The sequence below is a fragment of the Podarcis muralis genome, chromosome 5, assembly GCF_964188315.1.
Source record: "Podarcis muralis chromosome 5, rPodMur119.hap1.1, whole genome shotgun sequence".
Classification (NCBI taxonomy): Eukaryota; Metazoa; Chordata; class Lepidosauria; order Squamata; family Lacertidae; genus Podarcis; species Podarcis muralis.
Window position 1 is genome coordinate 53,707,861 of NC_135659.1, and position 25,851 is coordinate 53,733,711.

Genomic DNA, 25,851 nt, shown 5'->3' on the forward strand with positions numbered 1-25,851 from the left:
TAGCGCAGAAAATGTGACAGTACAAGATGCTTGGATGCTTAAGCTATGCAGCTCTGGCCCTGTACAATGTCTGGATGAGTGACCGCCTCCAAGCTGCTTAGGAAGCATGACTTAATAATTTACCCCAATAAATTCCTTGTAGACCCCTCCTCTCCAATTGTAAAAACGACAACGTCACACAGAACTTTAAAAAGTGTTACACACATTCGTGTTTTTATTATTAAATACAAACTTTCCTATTTTTAAATAAACATTTAAACAGCTTTTTAAAAAAAGTCTTTAATATAAAATATTTCATTGTTTGTAAAAATATATATATATATAAAGAACACAGTCTGAACCAGAATTGCAACTCCATTTTTTAAAAAAGGAACTCCTCTTCATTGGTTTTTCCCTATATTAATAAAAAGAGGCAAGGGAAGGGTGGCTGTTAAGGCATTAAGGCCAGATCCTACGTTTTGCTATGCTGGTGAATAAGTGTGCAAGATGGAACGTACTGACTGCTGCATCCAAACGCCGCTGCAAACCTGGCCACAGGGTGCTAAAACAAACAGGGACTGTTCTTCAGCTGATGCATGTCAAAAGGTAGTCCTATGCCATGGCTCATTGACCTATACTAGTAGCTAATGCTTGGTCTCTGCCAGAAACAGAGAAGGAACTTGTCTGCCTCTGAGTTGTGAGCAAGCTGCCCATGAGCACTGCAGCTAAACTAGGAGCAAAGAAGGGGAGGCAAATGATGTTTCACTGAAGGCCCCTTTGCTGCAATGCAAGTGCAAGCAGAAATAAAATAAGGCAACTTCTACCACTTTTGCAACGATCATTGAATTGGTGAGATCAAAATTAGTGTGTGCAAGCCCTGAACACCAACCAGGCCATATGCCCTCAGGGTCTCAGAACGCTGTACACAAACACACTATAAGGCATAGTATGATGCACTGGCATATTGAATAAGAGAGTCACCAGCATTTGGTGCAAACATGGAGGCCTGCTCACATCATTGGAGCAACATACATGGCACGATCAGCCCCTTACAGAGCCTGGCTAGTTGCACCCACACCTTCCTCCAATACAAACAGTTTATCAACATTTCATCCATTACATTAAAGCACAAATGGGGAAAGGCAGTGTCGTTACCCTGAGGCCAGCTCAGCGTCACAGCTACAAGCAGAGATGGAGAAAGCAGGGAGGGCAAGAGGTGAGGCAGATAAGGGCTGCTGGTTGTGGCAAGGACGGATGGAGAAGAGGCATGGAATGGCAAGAGGCTGGACCAGATGCACTCACTCATCGACACTCACACACTCAATCCAGGGTGGGAATGTTCTCAGCACATGGGAGGCAAAACATGTTAAGTATACAAAGTGCAAGAGCTTCGCTTCACTTCAAAGCTGGGCTGCGGCAACTCCCGTTGGCCCTCTCCGCATCAGCTCTCCACTACAACATGGAAAGAGATGCACAGGGGAGCAAGGAAAGTGTGGGTCCTTCTGGAGAAAGCCTCCAGTAGCAGCTCCCGGGTCGGCAATTATTAAGCTTCAGAGCAGAAATACACAATAAACACAGGGTGGTCCTCAAACCCATGATACGTTTGGCACTCTAAATTGAGGGTGTAGCACTGCAGGGGATAGGCCGTGGGTACGGTGGCAGGTAGCCCCCGTTAGATTCTCCCCTGAAAATGCCTTCACACAATAAAAACAACAACAACTTAACCCTTGCCTGCCACCCATCTTCTCAAATTCTAAGTAAACCCAGCTGGGAGGAATAGAGCTCGCAGGGGCATCTGGAGGAGAAACAGAAAGTTTATGTTGTTGTTATGTACACCCCAACTTTCCAGTGTTTCCCTGCAAGTTTCCCCCACCATTCTGCTTAAACTTGGAAAATGTAGGCATGGGAACACAGATGACCAAAGTCCCCAAGTTTCCTAAATTAATTTGTGGAAGATGAGAGGGGTGGGTCTTAACACTTTCCTTCCATTGGTACAAGAGATCAAGGGTGCGGGGGGGGGGGGATCAATCTCTTAAAATGGCACAGCTTTGGCAGTTCCAAGGGCCAAGCTCACCTTAGTGGGGAGGTGGGTAACTGAACAGGGCCAATATATTTAACTTCTGTACTGCTGAACTTCCCTGCAGTGCCCTGCATTGTTCAGCAGGCTCTGGGAAGTGGATAATCTAAACACAGCTGGAAGAGGCTGCATCTCTCCTATGGATATAGTTACAGCTGCAACCACTTCAGTGCCAGATCTGCTCATGTCCTGGCTTACAAGGCATCACTTCCTCTCTGGGTCAAGACACAATGCAGGTGGGGTATGGGGAACTGGGAGTGGCGTTATATTCTACATTTTCTGACAATATTACCAGAGTGTGTAACACACTGGATTTCAGTTGATGGGTTGCATCAGTGATATAAACACATCACTTTTTCTAGGCAGATAAAGGTTGTGGTTATATATCACCCCCAGAATCAGAGGCACTATGCCAGATGCTGGGGAGCAGCAGGAAAGGACTACTCTGCTCACAGCCCACTTGCCAGCTTCCCGTGGGCTACTCGGGTCTGATCCAGCAGGGCTCTTCTTATCTGATAAAACAGAGAGATCCATTCATAAAGCCCTGCTAGAACAGAGATGGGGCAGAATCCCAACAGAGCAAGGATTTCTATTTGTGCAATTAACTACCCACCCTTCTCTCCCTTATTCTGCACTGGAGAGTTGGGAGAGCCCCAAAACAGATTTTTTTGGGGGCTTGCCGTTGCACAAGCAGAAATCTTTCCACCGATGGAGCAGTTGCTTGGTGCTACATTTATCTAACCCCATTTTTTAAAAAGCCATCTTAAGCTAGGAGTCATCATCATAAGACTGTGCTGTATTCCTTAACTAGTCTGCCCTAAAGTGCAACTAAAATCAAATTTTATTAAGTGACCCCTGCTAGTCCTGGTAAAAAGTTAAAAAGTTAAAAGCGGGTCCCATTTTGTAGGTTGGGATTAATAAAAGGGGGTCCCTGGAGTGAAGACATAGAAGGCCACTGGGATAGCAAACTCTCGGATTAATGCATTAGGCTATTTGGGGAGTTAAAAATGGAGGATGTTTTGCAGGGGAGGAGGGAAAATGGGTGTCCTTCCTTGGGCTACATTATACACATGGCTTAAAGGCAGGTGGGGAGAGAGTGCCCATTCTCTCTACAGAACCACAACTTGCCATTATTCATATCTATGGGGAGTTATGTCTAGGAAAATATATAGATATAAGGCCCAAGATCCTATGTCTTCTCCAAAGGAGCTGGAAGTCCTGGAAGAGAGTCTTCTTCCCCAGATACATAGCTGTTCAAACGGCAGACTCAACATCCATCTCTGGAGAGGATGTCACCCTTTCCACTCTGGAAGGCAGTAGGGCACAGTGGTTCTTAGAAACTCCCTCTCTCACCATCAGAAGAGGCCTTTTGAAGTCCAAAGTCAGCTTCCAAACAGTTTCCATCCTTCCCACCAAGTTCCAGCTTGTTGTCTGACTGGCAGAAAGAGGGCAGCTTGCAGTTAAGTGTGAAAGCCAACCTTGAATGCCAGGAATAAATATAGCGTCCATTTCCCGATGAATCCCTTTCCGTCGCAAAAAAATTAAAACATGTCTGGGAAGAGAAAACACTCTTCGTGAGAAGGGACTGCAATTGCTTCAGTTCCCAGAGTACAGTTTGTGTTAATTTCTCCCAGTAGTAACGAGAGGGCTGTCCTTTTAAAAAAAGAGGGGCTTACTGCCCAGTCCCCACGTGGCTTGTCATCCCAGAGGGAAAGGGGTCCAGCTGGAAAGAAAAAGACAAAGATTACAATGACACAATGTCTAACCACAAAGGGGGCATGTGTGGCTCAAGCATAGGCCAAGCCACTTTGCAGGACTTGGCCAAGGCAGATTTCCATTTTAATAATTTTCTCTTCAGGGAAAATTAAAGCAATTTATGAACAGAACACAGTTCATATTTACAATATAACAACAACAAAAATGCAACAATAATATTAAAAATCCATTCTCAGCTGACAATCACAACAGTAGCACCATAGGAAGGATCAAAGCACTAAGACAGGCTACCAAAAGTTTTGTGTTTTTTTTAAATAGAGTCCGATTTTTGAAAGCATTATTGCCAAATACACATTTCAAAACTAAGCTAGTTTACTAGCCAAATTTTGCTTGCTTAGAGAGCTGACTCAGTGTTTCTATGAAATGGAGGACTAACTCATAGGATTTTTCTTATTTTGCCTCTTGACAGGTATGAAATTTTCTTACCTTCCCCCCAGTGGGAAGGCAGTTTTAGGAGTGCACTTTTAAACAGAAGAGGAGAAAGTTGAGCAGTTATACCCCCCCCCCCCAAACCCTGAGCTGACCCTAGTGTCATGTGGGGCTGATCTAAATGAAGTCATGGGAAGCAAATCACAAAACTTCAGGGAAATGTATTCCAAAATCCATACACTGGTACCTCTGGTTACATACTTAATTCATTCCGGAGGTCCGTTCTTAACCTGAAACTGTTCTTAACCTGAAGCACCACTTTAGCTAATGGGGCCTCCCGCTGTTGCCGTGCCGCCACCGCGTGGTTTCTGTTCTCATCCTGAAGCAAAGTTCTTAACCCGAGGTACTATTTCTGGGTTAGCGGAGTCTGTAACCTGAAGTGCATGTAACCCGAGGTACCACTGTATTAGAGCTATACCTTTATTAGGTCAACCAAAGTATGTTGATGTAATAAAGGTATAGTTTTCCCCCAGAACTTTCTTTGGGAAAGGGGAGAGGATTTGGCCATCTATCTATCTATCTATCTATCTAATTTGTATACCGCCCTTCATCCACAGATCTCAGATGCAACAACAAAAGTCTGCATCTGGCCAAGAGCATTAAACGGAATGTGGGGAGGAGGAGGCAGCAGACCTTCAAATGAGACTCATTTAGTCTTTGAAGCAGGGCAGGTTTTAACGACCAGCAACCTTGACTCCGGCACATCCTACGAGGGCTACTTTCTGCTCCCACATTTTACACAAGGGTGACTCCCAACGTTACAACAACAATGAAATGAAATTCCTGCAAGCAAGTGGTAGCTCTCTAAGCCATTCCTCAGTCCCCACCCCCAAACCAAGAATGCACCACAAATTGCATAGATCCTTATCTGCGGCTGCCCCCAAGGACAAAGTCACATTCCACTGCACTTAAGACACATTTGCGGGAAACATGTCCCTACGCAGAAAGGAGGTGGTAGGTTGCATGTGCCCAACGGCACTCGGCTGGTCAATAAACCAATTTCTGAGCCCACACAAAAAAAGCACAGGAGCCATGGGAAACCAGATCAGAGGCCCGTCTACTCCAACATCCCATTTCCAGCAGCTGCCAGCCAGACAGATCTGCCAAGGCACCACATGCCAGGCAAGAAGGTAATAAATAACCTTGCTCTCAGTCTGTCCCCAGTAGCTGGGAATCAGAGGGACACTGCCTCTGAGTCTAAAGGTCCCATTTTCCCCACACCCATCCAGATTTGTTTGTGGCACAATGATCTGCCTCAGCTCCATCCACGAATACACAACCCCTGCAAATAGACCTTCTCTTGGAAAAGAGGGCCAGAGTGGACAGGGAGCTTATCTCACAGTACTAGAATCTGAGATCATCCAGTGAAGCTGCGTGGTGGGAGATTCAAGGTAGGCAGAATGAAAGGAATTCTTCACGCAGTGCAGTTACAGCTACAGAATTCGCTTCCAGAAGATGTAGCAATGGCCACCAACTTAGAAGGGGATTAAGACAAATTCACAGAGGATAAAGCTATCAGTGGCTACTAGTCATGATGGCTAGAAGTCTGGCTGGCCGCTGCAGATACAGAATGAGGGAGTGGGTAGCCCTACTGAATCAGATCAAAACCTGTTCTTACCTCATAGTTCCTCCTCCTGTATCTGCAATTCCAGATCTCCCTCCCTTCTATTCAGTGGCCTAGGGGGGAAAGGAGAGAAAAAAAGGATTAGAATCCAACACTGAAGACTAAAAGCAAGAACTGATACATCACGAGACTACATCTCCCTCTGTATGGTAGAAATCCATCTGGTATCTTTTCCTCTCAACAATAGTTGGTGTACCCAATAACTGCATTTTGTGGGGAACAGGCTAAGTTTTCATACATGGGCTCTATAACTCACTGCAACCTCCCAAGGCTGATGGAATCTCAAGGAATTGGCTATCTGAGAGCAAGGGGCCTATTTCACCCTAGTTATACATCGGAGTTATGCAAACCTTCCGCCTTCTTACCTTCCTTCTTGTCTTTCCAGGTTTCTCTCATTTCTCTGCAGTCGCCTCCTGGCTAGCATCTGTGTGGAAGAAAGGAAATATTTACTACTATAAGGAATGTTGATATTGTCAAACTGGCTGTGCCGTATGAGGTGCTATGGTTGTCCTAGGACAGGCATAGGCAAACTCCGGCTCTCCAGATGTTTGGTACTACAATTCCCATCATCCCTGACCACTGGACCTGTTAGCTAGGGGTGATGGGAATTGTAGTCCCAAACACCTGGAGGGCCGGATTCTGCCTATGCCTGTCCTAGGAGGACAAGCAGGCATGTTGCCCTAGCAAGCTCTCATTGTAGTTTTGAGGGCCAGGAGGCCATCAGTTCACCCACTAACCAACAACTTTACCAGTTGCTAGTAAAGGCCCATCCCAAGCCCCAAACCCAAGCATAACTGGAATTTCCTTGGGGCAACCTAGTCAGATGGGCAGAGTACAAATAATAAAATTATTTTTATTATTTATGCCAATGCCATTAGCATCCATAGAACTAGTGTCACAAGCACAAGTGAAGATATGCCACCAGGTTCCTGCCCTGTCTTCCCATACCATATTTAACACTTTGCCTTTTAAATCTACTTTTCCCCATAAGAGTTCCACGAACACCATCTCAACCACACTCTTCCTACACCTAAAAAAAAAGTCTCTCATGTTCCCCCTGTCGTTACATGAGACAGGGATCTCACTGCAGATGGTGAACAATAAAGACAGCATTAAAAGAACGCTGCTTTTAGGACTACAAGCATAACAAATATTTTAGCATGCAAGAAACAACTACACCCCCTCTCCTAACAGTAGCGATAAGTCGACCTTCTGAACATATACACTGACTGCAAGGCAGCTCCACAAATCAAGAGATGCTCTCAGTTTCCTATAGGACTTCTTAAGCAGTGGGCATGAATCAAGCGTGCGTGTGGGAATGGTTAAGCCCTGTCCAGAACCGGAAGAGGTGGTCAGTCACCACTGGCAAGATGAAGTACAATGGACCTTGCTGGTCCACTGCTACATATCCATTTGGTTCCTACTGGGAAAGGCATCACTTTCAACTCCCAGAAGACTTTCAGTCCATTTAGGCTGGAAAATGTGACCGTTGTTACTTAAGACAGATGAGAGAACTATGTCACAGGAAGGAGAACTCATCCGCTCAACATCACCCATCAAGGACAGCAGCATTCACCCCCAGCACTAGGCTCTTACTGCCAAGAACTCTTCCAGACTTTGTGGTGCAGAGCCACAGAAGTTTTCCCTCTAAAAAACATATCTAACTTGTGGCTGTAGAACTGCTTGGATTGTCTGGGATTACATTCAGTTGCAGGACACAGCGACAGTGGGAAGTATGCGCCGGAAGACGCATACCCATTAAGACCTAGCTGGCTAATCCTTCCCCTCATCCCAATAAAAGAAATGCAGATGGATGTTTGCTCACATCCAATAATGTTCTACCCTGAGAGGAGGGAGTATACTTTGAGTTCAGCCGCTTCTGCCTTCTCCATTGATGTATTTACAAGGTATGATGTATGCCCCACATTTGCAACCCAAAAAGAATAAAGGAGAACAGTTTAAGTCAGGTCTGGACCTTACCCTGGATTTATGGAAGTAGAAGAGCAGGCCACCCACAGCCAACAGGATTCCCAGGACACTGGGTACCACCACATAAGTCACAGCCATCCCTTGGGTATTTCTGGCTTCTGGCTTCACGCTGTGCTTGTCTGTGTTCGGAGGAATGAAGCTCAGATCAGAGCTGGGACCTGGCATGCTATCCTCCGGCTCCCTGCCCTTGGCTGGGCCCTCTTCTTGTTCCGCTCGTCTCTCTCGGAGCTGGGTGCTGTGCAGTACTCCTGGGGCTCTACCTCGGCTTCCCTCCGCCCCCCAGGAGTAGCTTTCTGGGGGTACCTGCCTGTGAGATGATGGACTGTTTGTGGTCACCACCAATCTAGAAAGCTGTTGTGCAGCAGAGACAGGATCCTCAGAGACAGGGAAGAGTGTGGGGTCACTGGGCGAGAGGGTTGCCCCACTGCCACTGGAGGGCACCCCTGCACTCTCTGCAGAGTCCAAACTGGCAAGAGACGCCAAAGTTAGGCCAGATGTGCTGCTTGTGTCAGTCACAGCCCAATCTGATACATCCATTTCAGTTGATTGAAGCCACTGCTTTCTGAGGTAGGGTTTGGTTGAGCCAGAGAAAGGGGAAGAATGGGAAGGGGGCCATGTCTGGCTGCTGCCAGCCCCAGAACCAGGGAGAGGAGACCCTGTCCCCATAGGTTCAATACTTTGTTGGCTAGAAGGAGGGGGAGAAATGTTTTTGAGCCTGGGGGACCAGGAATCAAGGGTTACGGCTGAGTCCAGGAAGGATGCAATGTTTGTGGACAGAGGGTCAAGTCCCTGGGACACAGCTGCCAACGCTAGTTCTTCTGGCAGTGAGGACATGACAGCCTCAGTGCTAGCTACGAAATCCGTGGGCGCTGGAGCTCCTTGGCCCCTTTGGGTGCTCCTAGGCATCCTGGGCCTGGTGCTACCCTGTGACCCTCCTTGAGTCTGCATGGTGCCAGGCTGCATAAAGAGCTGGAGAGTGCTGGCAGCTGCCTCTTTGCTGTCCAGCTGGTCTGCAATGGAAGAGGAGGGCTCAAAGGTTGGAAGGAGAGAAGCTGAGCCTCTGCCACTCATGGGGCTTGTGGCTGGACACGGGCAGTCCTGGTCAGTCACCACACCTGAAAGATCCAGATAAAGAGAAGAGAATGGCCATAGAGTAACCAGCAAGAAGAACAGAATGGATGCTTCAAGCCAAGATCAGCCCCTTCCCTCAAAAATCACCATGCTAAGGCGGGGCAGACCAGTGCCAAAAAAGCAACAAAACAAGTAAATGAAGCAGAGGCAGCAAGGCAACCACAAGGCTTCCAGGGGACCAATGGATGGAACAAGACACTGCAAGGTCAGCTGGGAACAGCAACTCCCAAGAGCATCACATGCAGCCCAAGATTACTAAGAGCACACAGGATACCAAAGAGGCCAGAGAACCAACTCTGGAGGAACGGCATCGGATCAAGATTCAGCTAGTTTAGCAAGCCAAAGCAAGGGCAACCACAGCTTCTGCACATGCCTCCATGAGCAGAACAGCAGAGGGAGCAAGCTGGTCAAGCAAGAAGCAGCTGGTCAAGCAAGAATCAAGGGAGGAAGCATGGTGCTCCTACTTCGCTGTCCTTCCCAGCATTGCAGGTGACAGAACATAGAATATGGACTCAAGAGGAAGACAGCGACTGCATTCTCCACACCGGCAAAACCAAGCACCACTCAGAGAATGGGCAGCGTCATTGTGCCTATTGGACCAGATGAGCAGGCAAACCAAGCTAGGAAGTGGTTCACTTGAGGCCAAAGCAATAAGCCTGACCATGTGAGCATCTTCTAAAAGGCGGACAATAGGATGGCTTTTTCTTAAGGCTGTTTCTGAGAGTTGCATGTATGTGTATAAGAACATCAACGGCAACGCAGTGTCTTCTCAACTTTGGTCTGCGTAGCCCAGCACCTCCCTGCCTGGCCAATCTGTTTTGAGGGCCACCACAAGCATGACATCTCCAAACCTCTGCCCTGGCAGAAGATCCCATTTCTGCAGGTCACATATAGACATGGTATGCCAAGCCACTTCTGGGATTTCCTCATGGTCTGACCACAAGCAGACAAGACTGTTATTTGTAAAGGTCAGGGTACATCAAGAGGGTACTTTGAATGAGCAAAGAACTTCCAAGGTTAGAAGAAACCCTTCAGAAGGGATCTTTGAACAGCCTTTGTCAACACATTTTGAATATTATCTTAAGCCATGTGGGGGAAATACATATTTTACTGGGAGAGGGGGAGGTGAAAGCTAAAAGTCCCACTGTGTCCTGATGAGCATGCAGAGGGCCTTGAATTGATTGCTGGACTCTTAACATAGTCGGTTTTGCCCTTGCCACAGATCAAAGAGATAATGCTCATTTCAAAAACATGAAACTTCTGTTGACTTAAGGCTTTAGCAGTTAGTAACCGCAGAAACAAGTGTAAATACACAGAAGCACACAAACAAATGCGCACAAATAGCAGCTCTGGAATACCCTCCCAACCCGGAATGTTCCATTTACCTCGGCCTTCACCAGTGCACTGACACCCCCCAGATGGCTAGGGCTAACTAATGGCAGCTGTAGCCCCAAACATCTGGACAGTGCTAGTTTGGGAAAAGCCAAGTTAACTTGGAAGCTTCCTGCTCCTCAAATGCTGCCCCAGCAGCTGCCAGGAGATGCAAAAAAACCCCAGAATTTTCTGTTACCTGGAGATATTGTACTCTTACCTTTTGAGTCAGAACATTTCTCAAAGACTCTGCTGCAATCATGGCTGAAATTTCCTTTGGACAAGATTTCCTTAGCTTTGCTGAAGTACTCATGCACCAGCTTCAGCATCTGCCTTGCAGTCCGGGAGAATGGCCTGGTGCAGTGCTATAAGAGACAAAAAGAGAAAGTAGGAAGTAGGGGGGTGGGAATCAATGAGCCACTATCTGAATCTACCAGAACCAAACAGCCACCATAAAAAATATCCAAGGCAGCATATGCAGCAAGAGGCAGTCACTGTGACCCAGCAAAGGCTATCTGGCTACACGAAGCAGGCTTCCAGCACCTCTTAATTCTCAGCGATGGATTCTGAACCTCATTTGGAGAGCACTCAGCAGTGTAAGAGGTCCCAGTAGCGCAGAGAAGAACTTGCATCACTTGTGATGCTGCTAGAACCGTCAACAGTTTTCCTCCAGCTGCAGATAACCAGCATAGGTGCTGCCTAATTTTTGTTACTGCTGTTATACGTCCCCTTTTCTCCAAGGATCTCAAGATTGTGTACATGGTTCTCTCCCCTCCTTTAACCCCCACAATAACCCTGTAAGGTAGGTTAGGCTATGAGACAGTGACTGGCCCAAAGTCACCCATGAGCTTCATGCCCAAATGGGGATTTGAACTCTGGTCTCCCAGGTCCTACTTCAACACTTCACCCACTACACCATACCGGCTCAGTAATTTGGATGGAGGCATCATGGATTAAAACTCCGTCCCCTACATCAGGGTCATGATCTAACTCATGGAGTCCTGCACCCCAGAGCTAAAGAAGTGAGTAGCATCAAGTGTAGAGCAGCCCTAACAGACTGCTGTTTTCAAAGAGAATGCTCTAGTTCAGGGATGAGGAAGCTGTGGCCCTCCAGATGTTGTGGAACTCCCAACTACCATCAGCTCCAGCCAGCATAGGCAACTGCCAGGAATGATGGGAGCTGTAGTCCAGCAACATCAGAAGGGCCAGAGGGTTCTCCACCCTAGCCAGTAGTGCAAGTGCATACGTCACACAAGTATTGTCAGTCCCCAGCTTCTTTCCCACTTCCATAGAGCACACGTTTCAGCTGCCATTTAGTCTCCTAAGTCTCACCACAGATCTGTTAGCATCCGTGAGAACTGCAAATCTGATAAGTAAGAGGTTACCTTGCTCTCTTCTTCATCACTGCTATTAATTTCCATGCAGTCTCCAACTTCTATGTGCCAGTCCTTTACCTCCTTCATTATGTTAGAGTTTGGAGTATTGTGCTTGAATTCAATACTTTCAAGGATGTTTCTTAGAGGAGAGTATGCTGCTCTGAGAAAGCATTCGGGGTCATCCTAGAAGGCAACAGGGACAGGTGTCCATCATAGAAAGATTCATGGCTGGTGTCAAAGATCAGCAATGCACAGCATCTACCATCATCAGCCCCCAGTTGCTACTTCTCCTTGTTGGTGCTGCAGATTCCACCTTCCCTCTCCAAACAAGTGAATGGTGGTTAGAGTGAAAAAGAGGAGCAGCTTCTCTTGATCTGGCTTCTCCCTCTGAGTAATTGGATTGGGTCCAGAAGAACAGGCCAAGAGAATGGGCAATAACAGCTTTGAGGAACCCCCAAGCAAGGGCTGCTTTAAAATAATTCCCCCAAAGTCTGAAGCCAGCAGAGAAATTTCTCCAAGTGTCCTTCAGGATGAAATACCCCATGAAGCAAACTGAGAGACCACAGGACTTGTCTACCAAATCCATGACTGGTGACTTAACCACAAGGTCATCTATGCAGGATTTTAGCTCACACATTCTCTAAATAAGTGATCTCAGGGTTCCTCAGAAGCTTCATCAAAGGTGCTTCAGTAAGAAGATCACGAGTGAGAGACAAGTTGCTGGAAAGGCAGCACATCTTCTGCCATTACCAAACTTCCTCTCAAACAAGCTATGCCAGTACAGCACAGGCATGTGTTTAAATCTCAACAGGCCCAGCCAGAATCCCACAGGAGAAGAGTGTCTGTTCCAGGATATGCCCCAGAACAGGCATAGGCAAACTCAGGCCTCCAGATGTTTTGGTACTACAACTCCCATGATCCCTAGCTAACAGGACCAGTGGTCAGGGATGATGGGAATTGCAGTCTCAAAACATCTGGAGGGCCAGGTTTGCCTATGCCTGCCCCAGAATAATCTATAACAAAATGGAATTTGGCAGATACACAGGGGTTCCTCAGCTAAGCTAGTGGCTCAGTTCAACAGTTGAAGTATGGTTTAGAGCATGGGTAGGCAAACTAAGGCCCAGGGGCCAGATCTGGCCCAGTCGCCTTCTAAATCCGGCCCACGGATGATCTGGGAATCAGCGTGTTTTTACGTGAGTAGACTGTGCCCTTTTATGTAAAATGCATCTCTGGGTTATTTGTGGGGCATAGGAATTCATTCATTTCCCCTCCCAAAAAATATAGTCTGGGCCCCCACAAGGTCTGAGGGACAGTGGACCAGCCCCCTGCTGAAAAAGTTTGCCGGCTCCTGGTTTAGAGTTTTATGTGTGATGTGCTTGTGCTTGTGTTTGCACAGTTCCTTCTCACCTAGAATGGCCACAAGGAAGAGACTGGAAGCACCTGATTCCAAACCAAAGTTCCTCATTTATATCCAAACTCAGGGGAAGTCTGCTTAGTTTAAGCAATGAATAGACAACCAACTAGGATCATAAGCCATCATTTGATTCTTAAGATCATGATCATAGGTCAGGATCTTCACCACACCATAATTCCCCTGGGTTTCAACATAAAAGTGGTTGGTTTGCAACCAGAGATGAAAACTTCCAAGGTACTTGTGACTGTGCAAGGAGGGGGGAGGTGTGTGTGTGTAGGTGGGGGGGGGGAGCACATGAACCTAAGCCTAAGGCTTGCACAGGCTCATAATGCTCAAATCATAGTATAGTATTAAAAACACAAACAGCACAATAGCGCAAGGTGTCCCCTGAAGGTATGATGTTGAAAGCCACTGTTCTCAACTGGGGGTGGGGAGCCAGCCAAGGCCACAATCCCTCAATGTCCTGCTCTGTTCTCCTCCTCCAGGGCTGCTACTTGGCTGGAATGTGCCCTTAAAATGCAACCACCTTGATGGAAGATGGAGAGTGATGGACGTCTGGCCATTGCCACTTCTGCAACCCCTAGCAGTGGTATGTGGTCCTCAGAACACTGCCCAACAGGGATGAAAAATGCCCCCCCCCCCCGCCGCCCCTTGTCTAAACACAAGGCATTCCTTGGAAAACACACACCAAGTCCCACAGATGTGTCAGCAGCACAGCAGATGTGTGTCTCACAATTCCAACTCACCAGCTCTCTCTCATCCACATACTCAAAGGACAGCTCACAGGAGGGCTTCATCATCTGACTATCAACCTGTAACAAAAAGGCACAGTCAAGTCAAAGCAACTTTAGTGGACTTGCAGTTTCCTTCATCTAGGAATCCAGAATACAGGAAAGAATATCCCCACCAGGCTACACTGCTAGGGATATTTTATTGGGCTGGGGGGCTGGGAGAGGAAGGGGGGAGACAATTCTGAAGGTATAGGATGACATCCCTCTGCTTACCACAAAGGGCTAGACTACAGTCTACTGCCTTCTGTGCTGAAGCAGTTTACGGAGATTAGGGGCAGCCAAGTAGTGACAGAATGACAAGATTTAGAAATGAGTGCTTGAGTATCTAAGAACTCTCTTCTTTTTACGGTTTTGCAGGACCATAGCTGACAACTTACAGATTTAAAAATAAGGGATCAGCAGCCAAAATAAGGGATTTTAGTCAACCAGCAGCCAAACGAAGCCTCAAGCGGTGGTTCCCAAAGCACAACAACCCGGCAAAGGGGATGCAGCAAGGAAAACCACCGTCACCTCTCCGCTGGGAAGCGCTGAGCAAAGGTGAGTCCCCAGGCAATGCGGCTGATTTGATCAGCACAAGGCATGCAAGCTCCACCCCCCCCCCCAGTTATTCTTAGACTCCTTATTGGGTGAGCAATAAGTCCAGCAGTGGGAAACGGCGCTGAGATAAGGGAGTTTCCTGCCAAATAAGGGACGGTTGACAGCTATGTGCAGGACAGCTATGTGCAGCATCTTGGCTGACTAAGCAACTGAGGCAGTAGGGGCTCCCCCATCACATCCACTCAGCAGAGCACATATAATTTAGATCACAGAGGACACCTGCAATGTGCACCCTGCTATTTTCTGAACTGCAATTTGTTAGAAAACATACACTGCACATTAGCGCAGCAGTGGAAGCATGCGCACAAGCATATTCTGCCCTGACCGGTGTCAGTGCACCAGGGGCACCAAGCTCTTGTAGCAGGCCATGCTACGAACCAGCAAGAACCATGTTGTGGCCACTGAGCCAGCTCTGAGCTTTGCTAATCCTTACCAAAGCAAACAGCTGGCTCTCTTTGCCCAGAGGCAGAAGTCAAGCGTCTACCACCCTGTGCCTTCCAAGTCAAGTGCTGACTCAGCACTTTAGAGCACCTTCTCCAGCGATCTCAGCCTAGTGCCGGCAGGGAAAAACGGCAGGGAACGATTTGGAGCTTCTGCGGCAGGCCAACACGAGATGGGACTGCCAGGAGGGCATGTCGAACTGGAAACAATTGCTTCATTATCTGGAGAGAGCAGCCGCCAGCAACATTTATTCATCACAGAGAAGCCCAGGCAGAAGCAAGCACAATGAGGGCGGGGGAAGGGGCAAAGTTTAGGTTCACTGCCCTAAAAGACGAGGGAAGCATATGCAGCAGTACGAGCATCTCACTTTCAGTTTTGGTTTTACAAACGCGATCCCGTTTCCATTTGGCCAAGAGATCACAGGATTTTGGATTCTATAGAACCGAGAAGAGCAGCTCTGGGGTCAGAACAGCAACAGCTAGCTAAACAACCTAATCCTTGGCAGGCAGTACAACATTTTGATTTGCATCCTGGCTTCTTGCACAGAAACTTAAAGGGGCAGCAGCAGAACCTAAAAAAAAAATAAAAAATTCCAGCACTTTGCAAGCCAGACCACACATTTTACAGCAGAGCTCTCTCCTGAGCATTTGCTTAAATCTGAACAGACTATTTTCATTTCACCTGATGTGCTACAAGATATCTAGGTCTTCATTCATTAGTCTCCCAATTAAGGTTTATTGCTCCTTTAAGATAAGCAAAGTACACCAAAAGTAAAAACAGCTTTGCAAAAACCCAAGTTACTTTTTTCAGCTTCTTTTTTAAAAGAGGAAATCATTTAATGGTTGGTGGTTGCAAGCCCAAATTACAGCTAAGTCAGAATCTCAGCCGTGGAGCAGTGATCAAATGTTAGCATTGACCAACTATATCAAATTACTTTTAGCCCAGAAGAGACTTTGTGAAGAGAAGTTTATTTGTACAAGTCAGACACTGTGTTATCACTCTCAAACAAGAGATAATTAGTACCAGTTGTGTCCTTGATTCTACATAGTAATTTAGGTAATGTTAAGGCTTTAGAGCTTTCTCCTCCGGCATCTTCGGAGGGAAAATTAGTGGTATGATTCTAAGACCCCTAATCTCACACCAAAACTCAGTTTCAACCCCACACCCTGACTATTACACATTGTAGATGGCAGTAAAAACCCCTTAATTACTCTGCAATGGCGCTGACCACCTCCACTGCTTGGAAATGGCAAGAGAGTGATTTGCTATAGCCTAAAGAATGTACTTGAAATGCATAGTTACTCTTTGATATACCTCAGCAGCTGAAGTGTGCTAAGAGGCAAGCTGTGCACTGCACGGTGCTTTAGCATTCCTCAACTTGTGTACTAGAGACAGAATGTGCCCATCTAAACAGCCAGAAATTAGCTTTCCAGGGGAGAGAGCTGAATCCTGGAAAGTGACAATACGTACAGGTCTCACTATTCAAGCATAATGCATTCTCAGGAATTTGTTTGTGAAGTGAGCATTTGCATAACAAGCAGAAGATTTCCATTGACTCCTGTGGAGGAATTTCTAAGGTGTTCCCAACCACAGAATTTCAACACCCAAATGAAAAAACCCCAGGGAAACCTTGCAAAAGGCAAACAAGGAAAGAAACCAAATGCCTTCTTAATTGTCTGGTCTCTCCCCCTCCCTCCCATCATGGTTTCTGGCAAAACAGCTGTCACTGACCGGCAAAACACAAAAAGTTAAAGGCTTGTTTAAATGGCTTCAGCCTTGTATACCAGGAGGAGTGTCTCCACCCCCATCACCCAGCCCAGATACTGAGGTCCACCTCTGAGGACCTTCTGGCTGTTCCCTCATCACAAGAAGTGAGGTTACAGGGAACCAGGGAGAGGGCCTTCTAGGTAGTCATGCTTGCCCTGTGGAACGCCTGCCTGTCAGATGTCAGGAAAAGTATCTGAATTTCAGAAGACATCTGAAGGTAGCTTTGTACAAGGAAGTTTTTAATGTTTGATGTCTTACTGTGTTTAATGTTTTAATTTGTTAGAAGCTGCCCAGAGTGGCTGGGGCAATGAAGTCAGATGGGATTATTATTATTATTATTATTATTATTATTATTATTATTATTATTATTATTATTATTATTATTGCTGCTGTTGTTGCTGCTGATGTTTGGATAAGTGAATTTTCTGTAGCAAGTGTTTTTGTAGTAGTGGGACCTGCATGTACTAGCAACTCATAGCTACAAGCTTTGCAGAAGGCATCTCCAGTGGCGAAGCTTCATGCTACAGCACCGGGGGGCAGAGAGCAGGTGGTGGTGGGGCTGCTGCACACCCGAGGGCGTGGCACGCCACCTGCAGGGGCGTGGTGCACATCCTGAGGGTGGGGCATGCCGCTTGCAGGGCATGGCGCCCAGCGCATGCAGGGGGGCAGCCGCGATGGCACCCTGCCTGGATCGCGCTGCTGGGGGTGGTGCGCTCCCCCTGAACTCCTCTTCCTCCACCAGTGGGCATCTCCCAAAGGCAAAAGGATGGGGACAGCAATTTCTGAATTTCTCCATAAACACAAGAAAAGGCTTTTAAGGTAGCTGACTAATGTCTTACTAATCATGAAGCATTTCAAGGGTTGCACTTCATTAGCCACATGGATGTCAAGGTGGCAAACCTATTTTCGAGCACAAATCAAGAAATTGTGGCAGGTGAAAGACTTGAGAGAGGATCTCTTTGGAGGACCACCTCAGGCTTTTGTGCCACCCTATGCAGTCTTGTGGGAAGAGGCAGATGCTCTTGATCAGCATCTTTGGAACCAAGACTATTATCTTAGTGCCTAATGCATGCCTGGGCTACAGAATGAGCAAGCTGTTATGCAAACCTAGAAAATGGAAGAGGGTCTAACTAAGGATTCTGCATAATGCTGCAGGTACAAGAACTGTAAGCTTTGATCTCAAGCCACTCTAGTCTTCTCTCAATATAGTTACACCAATTATCAGATGCCACACAGCGCCTTGGTGTGCAGCAAGGCTTATGAGGGTATTTTGATAAGGGGATGGAGGATCTGAGGTCTTCCTAACCTTCTGCAGGAAGTAAACTGCCAGCAGGTCCCATTCCCATAACTGCCACAACCTCCACACACTTTTCTCAAGTTATCAGTCCCTGATCAGGATGCCACAGAGAGCCACATTCTCCCAATGATTAAGCCCTTGAGTTGGTCCTGTGAAACTTTCTTTTCCTGGTTGCTTCTAGTTCTCCTAATTAACTATCATGCTTTGCTGCCACAATCACTTGTGACTGACAATGGAAAAGAATCTTGATTGAAGCCCACAGAATTCCTTGTAGGCAAGATCAAAGCCAGGACCTTTGACAGTTAACCACTGACAGAGACCTCCCAGCAGTTCCCCAGTGATCCAGGCAGGATCAAGAGTCAGGAAAATTCCAGGCACTTGTTCCCAGAATGTTGTGGTTCTGAATCACCCCAACCTGCTCTCCCCATGACTAGAATGGTGCATTCCAACTCTACCATTCTATAATTGCATTAGCACTTCCTGCTGGAGCAATGCTTTATTACCCTCCTAAGCATCTGTGCAGTGGTCCCCATGCCGCACCTCCCTTTTTAGCTACTAAAAGTCTTCAACAAGGGAAGCACTGAAAAGGGTGTGAGAGAGTGCACACGCACGCACACAGCTGCTCTAAAAGCTCTCTAGCCTGCAGAATCACAGCACAGTCCAGGCTGCATTCAGCTGAACCACCTCCTTAGTAGCATGCTCAGTGTTAACACTCCCTCCTCACAATATTGGCTCCATTTATCCCCAATTAAAATGGCACTATTTATCTCAATTAAAAGCAGTCATTCAACTTCCTTCCACTATGTCTTCTCTACTTTCATTTTCTACCTTCCCCCTTCTCAACTTCTGCCCTTAGGGCAAGAACAGCTTGTGAACAAAGAAACAAACAGTTCCAGGCACGGATGGATTAATATATTTCCTGTTGATTTTTAGTAGTTTTCATGCATTTGCTTAAAAAGGCAAACTGAACAAGATCATCCAGCATCCCGAGTCAAACTGAACTAACAAACGGCAGGGGCACTGCCTTCTGTTGACCAAAGGAACTGGTAACTTTATGCCATCACCATATTTTGTTTTGGGCCTGAACCCAGGCTCGTAGTTTGTCTCCCCCCAGACAAACCACAAGTGGTAGGCCAAGAACAAACCTTGGCTATGGTTTGTGGCTTGTCTGGAGAGGTGCCTCTGCCCAGCGTAAGATCCAGGTGATTCATCTTCTGATCCATTCTTTCCTGTCACCTTTGCTGTACTAATTGCAAAGAAACTCACCAGGTCCAGCAGCCGATTCAGGTGAACATCATGGATTAAGCGGCTGCAACCTCTGTTCTTCTGCTCTGTTCCATGGATAGCGAAGGCCACAAGGAGGAGAAAGGCCGCTGCAATGTGGGAGATCATCTTTTTCTGTGCAACAAATGAGACAGAGTCAGGATTAAACATGGGGGAAGCCTGCACCTTCATGCACCCTCTAGCCTTGTGGACATAAACATAAACCTAAGAAAATATGAAGAGCCCTGCTGGATGAGACCCAAGGCTCATCTAGTCCAACATCCTCCCACCACACACATTGACCAACCAGAGGCCTGTAGGAAGCCCAGAACCAGGATCCGAGTGCAACCCCTTTCTCCCCATGGTTGCTCCCCAGCAAACTGTATTCAGAGGCATACCAATTCCAATACTGGAGGCAGAACAGAGCAACCATGCTTAGGAGCCAACCTCATATCCCATGAATTTGTCCGAACCCTTTTTAAACCACCCAGATTGACAGCCATCACTACATCTTGCAGGAGCAAATCCCATGATTTAACATATGCACTAAGGGACGAAGTAGTTTTCTCTGTCATGAATCTACTTGCCCGATCTCATCTGATCTTGGAAGCTAAGCAGGGTCAGGCCTGGTTAGTACTTGGATGGGAGACCACCTGGGAACACTAAGTGCCATAGAGTTCCTGTCAACCTAGATAGCTCAGCATGGTGCTGATAATGCCAAGGTTGGAAATTTGATTCCCATATGGGGCAGCTGCATATTCCTGCATTGCTGGGGGCTGGACTAGATGATCCTCAGGATTCCACCCAACTCTACAATTCTATGATTCTACCGACATTCAGATTTGTTGGGTGGCCTTTGTTCTAGCATTATGAGAAGGGAAAGAAAACCCTATCTGCTTTCTCATCTCTCATTCAAATTCTGTTTCCGCTCAACATAAATCCACGCTACACTGCAAAAACACATCCCAAAGCATGTATGTCTGGCTGGCCCAGGGATGTGCCTATTTTGCTATTTTTAGATATAATACAGTGTTTTGGAATTTACTTAACTCTTTTTACAAGAGCATCCAGTGCTTTCTCCCCTGCAGTGTGGTCTGCCGCACATTATCCTTCCAAGCCACAAGTGCTGGAGAACCAGTCGCTTCCCCCAACTCTGTCCTCTCACTCTTGCCCCCCGCCAATACCTAGTCATGACATCTTACTATAGGGGATTTGAGTTAATTGCTATGTATAGGAATTATTAACATCTTCTGGATGGAGACTTTATAGCTATGACTGCACCTCACGTTTTTTAAATGAAGAGAGATGAGGTTTTAACCATCGTCTCATTACTTCCTTCTGAGACCCGCATGCTTCGCGCTTTCCCACTAGGCTTTTTGGTGCTGGGACTCTGCCATTATATAAAATAAATACATTACAATTCCACACTTTGGGCATGCCTCCAAAGATAACCCTTTCCTTCTGCCACCCATGGTGACCTGCAGAAAGCGCTACACTTGGGCATCTATTTATGTCTGGAGTCTGCACCACAGAGGTGTCCTATTTCTCCACGGATGCTCCCGTTATGTGTAAGGATTAAAACAGAAAGAGGACCCTTCCCAGCAGCTTTGGAAGAGTTAAATCTGGCCTGCAAGCATTCCTTTCCCATTCCTCCCCACACCCCACCGCCTTTTCCTCTTTCTTATTAGGAGGAGGAGAGGTCAGCTGTAGCCAAGCTGGGAATTTCCCAGTTCTTAGGCCTCAGCTGGATTCTGCACATTCAGATAAATATGCCTTTGCCAGTCTGTGACAGCACTGGCTTTTCCCCCCAGGAAGGAAACAAAAACAGCTCTTGCTTCTCCGCAATATGTTGAGATTTTATTGCTCAAATTCTCTCACGATTAATCAGCCTTCCTTTCCTCTTCCAAATTATTTTATCCTCCCTTCATTGCTGTCTCTGTCCAAATCCTCTTTTCTTCCACAGCACCAATTTCCATTTTCCATAGCAAGGGCCATACGGCCAAAACTTGCCCAGGTGCCACTGGAAGCGAGCAAGCCTCATTTCTCACCCTTAAGATTTCCCACCTGGAATTTCCCCTTCGCATCTTTGGCCATTCCATCAGATCATGAAGGCATTTTCCTTTTCTTTTTAAAGAAGCATTTATCTCTACTTCCTTCCATAATGCATTTCAGTTCTGGAGCTCAGTGCCAGAAGACACTTCTGCTCACATTAACAGGCTGTGCAACTGTTTCAGACAGAGGGCAAAACTAAATAGCAAAACTAGGGTGAAGGGCTGTAGTCTAACTTGGGTTCAAGCATCCACTAACTTCCTTGAGGTCATTTTATGCAAGCATCACATGCTTTCTTCCCCGCAAAGCAGCCAACACTGGCCACTGCCATAGATGGAACTTTGCCTCTGTTTCGCTACTTCTCTCCCCACCAAAGCGTTCTGGCAGCTCATCTCCAGGAGCTCCCTTGGACAGCTGGGCACTTGGATGATACTCAGCAGTCTGCTAACCAGAGTGCTAACTGCCTTCGCCCACGTGATGTTGATACTGGCCTCCGAGGTCCCGCTCATTGTCTGCGGCAAGGCAGAGACAACCAGTCTCTGGAATTCCCTCCTCAGGAAGGCTTTGCCTAGGACAATGTGGTGGGTATCCTATGGCAGGCAGGAGGGGCTAGTTTGTAACCTTCTCCAGCTTCCTTGTGGTTCTGTTGCAAGGAGATTTACTCGCAAATAACTTCCAGGGGGAAAACAAGATCTCCATAACCAAAAAGGGTTGCAACCATTGTTTGTTCTACGCAGAACTACAAACCCACAAAAATTAATGGACATGACTAACCAAGGTCCATTAAACAGGTGTACTCCAAGTAGAACTTTTAATACTGTGGATTGTATCCAGCACAGAACAAAACCAGTTGTCCAGCCCAATTTGGGTGCAACACACACACACACACAGTCAGGGTGTATGTGATATAAGAGACTAGCAGATGGGGTCCCCCCCCCCTACATCTGCCTCCCTGTCTCTTCTCAAGCAATTGTATTTTGTGTTCCAGCAACAGCTGTGAAGCCTCTGGTGCCACCCTAGTGAGACACTAAACCCACCTTCTGCCTAGTCTGCTTTCATGCTCTTCTTTCAGCTAGTCCAGGCCAGCCTTCCCCAACTCAATGTCCTCCAGATGTTTTGGAATGCAGCTCCCATCAGCCCCAGCCAACTGGAGGGCACAGGGGTAGGAAATGCAGGCATTTCATTCCTCCTTCCTTCCTACTCAAGCGCAGAGTCTCTCCCTGACATGTCCTTGCATGTCCACCCACCGTTTTCCTTGGCATCTTCCATTCCACAGTTTAAAAAAGACACTTTGCTCCCAAGCTCACATGAGACTCATTCTATGCCATGACATCCATTAGCAAGAAAGCATTACACTGAGTCCTGGGAAAGTCCCTCAAATGCACCTAGCTGCCGGTCCAGTCACTGGGCACAGAAAACAGGAAACATGAAAGGAGGGGAGGAGGGAATAATAAAAACATCACACATAAGGTTTGGAAGAGGCTTCGGAGTCATGCTTTGTTTATTTAACCTTGCCCAGTCACAAAGCTCTGGAGATTAAAGTTTCTATCCCTTCAGCAGGTGAGTGCATGCAGAGCACATTAGGACTTTCCCCAGTATTTCAGTGTAAAACGAAAGACTGTAATCCTCATCTTGCTCAGAATCAAGACATGTTGCTATCAGGGAAGGAGGACAATATTCTGCTCCCCAAACACACACATACACTCCACATACAGATGCTGGCTAGAATGACAGCTGAACCTTCTTCATCACTAGGAACAAGATCTTAACCTCAATTGCATCCAAGGGCACAGAGGAGGCTGTGTGTATGACACACACAGCTCTGCCCTCAAACACTTCAATGCGACTCAGCATCTGCTGCCAGTTGCCTCACTCTGCCCAGCGCTAGGGCTGACCCTGCTTGTTCATCCTAAAAACCAAGAGGGAGCATTTAATTGCATTGGGAGATACTGGAAGCCAAGTCTTCCTAGGAGTCCCACCCTCTGAACTGGATGCCCCATTCTCTCACTCCAAATAAGTGGAGATGCACAGCTATTAATCTGCAGCAAGGGAAAACAATCTGCATATGCTTAGAGGGCACCCCTGGTGTTTCTGTGGTGCAGGAGGCCGAGCCCAGCTTCAGAGCCCAACCTCAGTGAGCATCCTCTGAGTGAGCAGCCTCATATGAGCATCATAAAGCTTCTTCTGCAGCTAGAGCATAGAAAGGCAGAGCTGCAAAGCCAGCACACTTGTTACCAGAGGACAGTAATCCACAAGGATCATGTGGGCAGCTCCACTCCAGCCAATATTTGCACTGTTAATGTCTCGTGGCAGATGGCACCGATACAACAACCTGAGGTATTGACAGTGCGGCAAGTTGAAATTTCATGCCAGAGGCAACTAAGGCTGCAATCCCAACCGCACTTACCGGATAGGAAGCTCCATTGAATCCACTGGGGCTTACTTCCGAGTAGGCATGGGTAGGATTGCACTGTAACTACTCAAGGCTATTTAGCCCTGTGCTTGCTCGGGGAGTAGAACCATAGCATCGTGGAGCTGGAAGGGACCCCGGGGTCATCTAGGCCAACCCCCCGCAACGCAGGAATCTCAACTAAAGCATCCAAAACGCCGCGGGCCTTACTTCCGAGAGAACACGCGCCTGAGTTGCGCGACAGGGTCAGACCTCCACCCCGCCCGCCTCCGAAGCCTGAGATTTATAACCAGCTTGCAGCGTCGGCCGCGCAGAATGACAGGAGGGCGTGAAAGGGAGGTGGGGAGGCGGAGAGCAAGCGGCGCATAACGCAGGGAAAGGGAAGCCTCAATACTTGGATCCAGGCAGAGGGTGGGCGCAAAGCAATGCCAAGGGTACCAACTTAAATAAAATATGGGGGGGGGGGGGGGAGGTAAGCTCCACCCTGCATGATCAATCACATGACGGGGCTCGCCCATACAATTTGAATGGCAATGCCCATCAACTTGTGGGGGGTGGGACCCCTCGACCCCGAGAAATTGGCTCCTATGCCCTATGCACAAACCGGGACACTTGGATGGGGAAAGTTTCTCTCACACACGGATCAGCAGCAGCGCTTTGCGCGTTAGCAGCCAAAGCGGAATACCTGGCTGCAAAGTTTGCGCCAAGCCCTGCGGCCCTCCTCGTGTTTGCTACGGAGCAAAGCGCCGCGTAAACACGCCACACGCCTCGGAGGAGCAGGCTGCGCGGCTGAAAGGGCAGCCACGGACTTACTCGCGAGGAAGCCCGCCCGCCACCCCCGTCTCCCAAACCCAATGGGGGGGGATCTGCGCTCTTGGCAACTCTAGACCCTCTTACTTCGGCGGGGGGCTCGCGTTGCTGCCTATCTTATCCACTCGAATATATTTTTGTGGGAGGGGAGAGAGAAGAGACCCGGGCAGTCCCCTCCGGACGGGCTCCGCTTTTCCGCGAACGGGGTGCCTGGCTCCCTCCTTACCTTGGCCCTGCACGCAGCCCGCTCCGAAAACGCCCCAATCCGTCGCCTTAAGATCCGGGTTGGCGAGAAAGCAGCGTCGGCGGGCGCGCCTTCTTTCCCTCTTGCAGGCTAATCCCGTTTGCAGCAACAGCGGCCGGCGAAGGGGGCTGGGACTGTGTGCTTTCAGTTCGCGCGAAGCCCAGGAAATGCTGCCTCCGTCCGCTCAGTGCCGCCTGCCTGACTCGTCGGCCTTATAAAGGGCTCCCTCCGGAACATGTGGTTTACGGGAAATCACCTTGGATCGGCGCCACGCTCCCTCCTCTCGACGGGCCCTCCCCCACTTTGTAAAAAAAAAGAAGCCTCTTTTTCCCCCATGCGCTGTAGTCCCCTCCCCAGATTTGTCACTGAGAAGCTGCAGAGCTAGGAAGCGCTTAAAGAAGCCTCTGCTCGACCCCTTCTCGCCTCTTCAGACGACGGGCCTCCTCCGCATCGCGATGCCCGGGTGGGTGTGTTTTCACCTGGGAATTTCCTTCCTATCCCTAACCCAGACGTCCCGAGTCTGGCAAAAGACAACATCTCTCTCGTGGGAACAAGAAGTTGCCAAGCCCCATCCGTATATCCCGAATTGCTGCAGCAGAGACTTTCCCCACGCAATCCAAGGCGAAGTAAATCCCATTGAATTCAATGGGCTTGCTCTCAGGTTGAGCCGGAGGCTGCAGTCCGGTAACCGTTTAGTTAAGGCCTCGCTCCTGCAACCTCACCTGTAAAATGAGGATAATAGTGGCCTAGCGCACAGAGAAGGGTTAATAGCAAGTCCTGGCAAAGTAACACCTTGGGCCATGCTGGATTAAATGCACATGTCTTTGAGTAATGGTTTTGTCTTTTCTGATATTTTTGGGTTTTTTTGCATGCCAGTGTTAATTGTTATTTTATCTCTGGCATAACACAACCATCTCTTTCTCACACACACATCACTTTTGTCATTTTTAAAAAGCGCAGGTGTTCATTTGGGGAGTGTCATTTGGGACCCACCCCACGTTCCTGAGCCCCTCTGC

At 47.7% G+C, this 25,851-nt stretch overlaps 1 protein-coding gene across 2 annotated transcripts; it reads right to left on the bottom strand.

Annotated features, from left to right (window-relative positions):
• Nucleotides 1-181: 181 nt before the first annotated feature.
• Nucleotides 182-25,298, bottom strand: CSF1 (colony stimulating factor 1). 2 transcript variants are annotated; one of them, XM_028733853.2, is made up of 9 exons: nucleotides 24,818-25,298; nucleotides 19,326-19,457; nucleotides 13,913-13,978; nucleotides 11,762-11,935; nucleotides 10,597-10,741; nucleotides 7,866-8,989; nucleotides 6,251-6,309; nucleotides 5,880-5,938; nucleotides 182-3,779 (listed from the first exon to the last, which is right to left on the bottom strand). In XM_028733853.2, exons 2-8 carry the CDS (start codon nucleotides 19,449-19,451, stop codon nucleotides 5,881-5,883), a joined length of 1,752 nt encoding a protein of 583 aa, XP_028589686.2. In that variant the 5' UTR covers nucleotides 19,452-19,457; nucleotides 24,818-25,298; the 3' UTR covers nucleotides 182-3,779; nucleotide 5,880. The 2 variants fall into 2 exon arrangements, with proteins under 2 accessions (XP_028589686.2, XP_028589687.2); XM_028733854.2 differs by having other exon boundaries at nucleotides 7,866-7,993; nucleotides 24,818-25,286.
• Between the last annotated feature and the right edge of the window lie 553 nt (nucleotides 25,299-25,851).

Excerpts from the sequence above, each read along its gene's own strand:
- CSF1 (XM_028733853.2), bottom strand. The coding sequence starts at position 19,451 with ATGATCTCCCACATTGCAGCGGCCTTTCTCCTCCTTGTGGCCTTCGCT. Across the intron at positions 8,990-10,596 it reads GAAATGTTCTGACTCAAAAG|GTGTGGTGACTGACCAGGAC; the intron begins GTAAGAGTACAA and ends TGGATCTTTCAG. Across the intron at positions 6,310-7,865 it reads TCTACTTCCATAAATCCAGG|ATGCTAGCCAGGAGGCGACT; the intron begins GTAAGGTCCAGA and ends TCTTCCACACAG.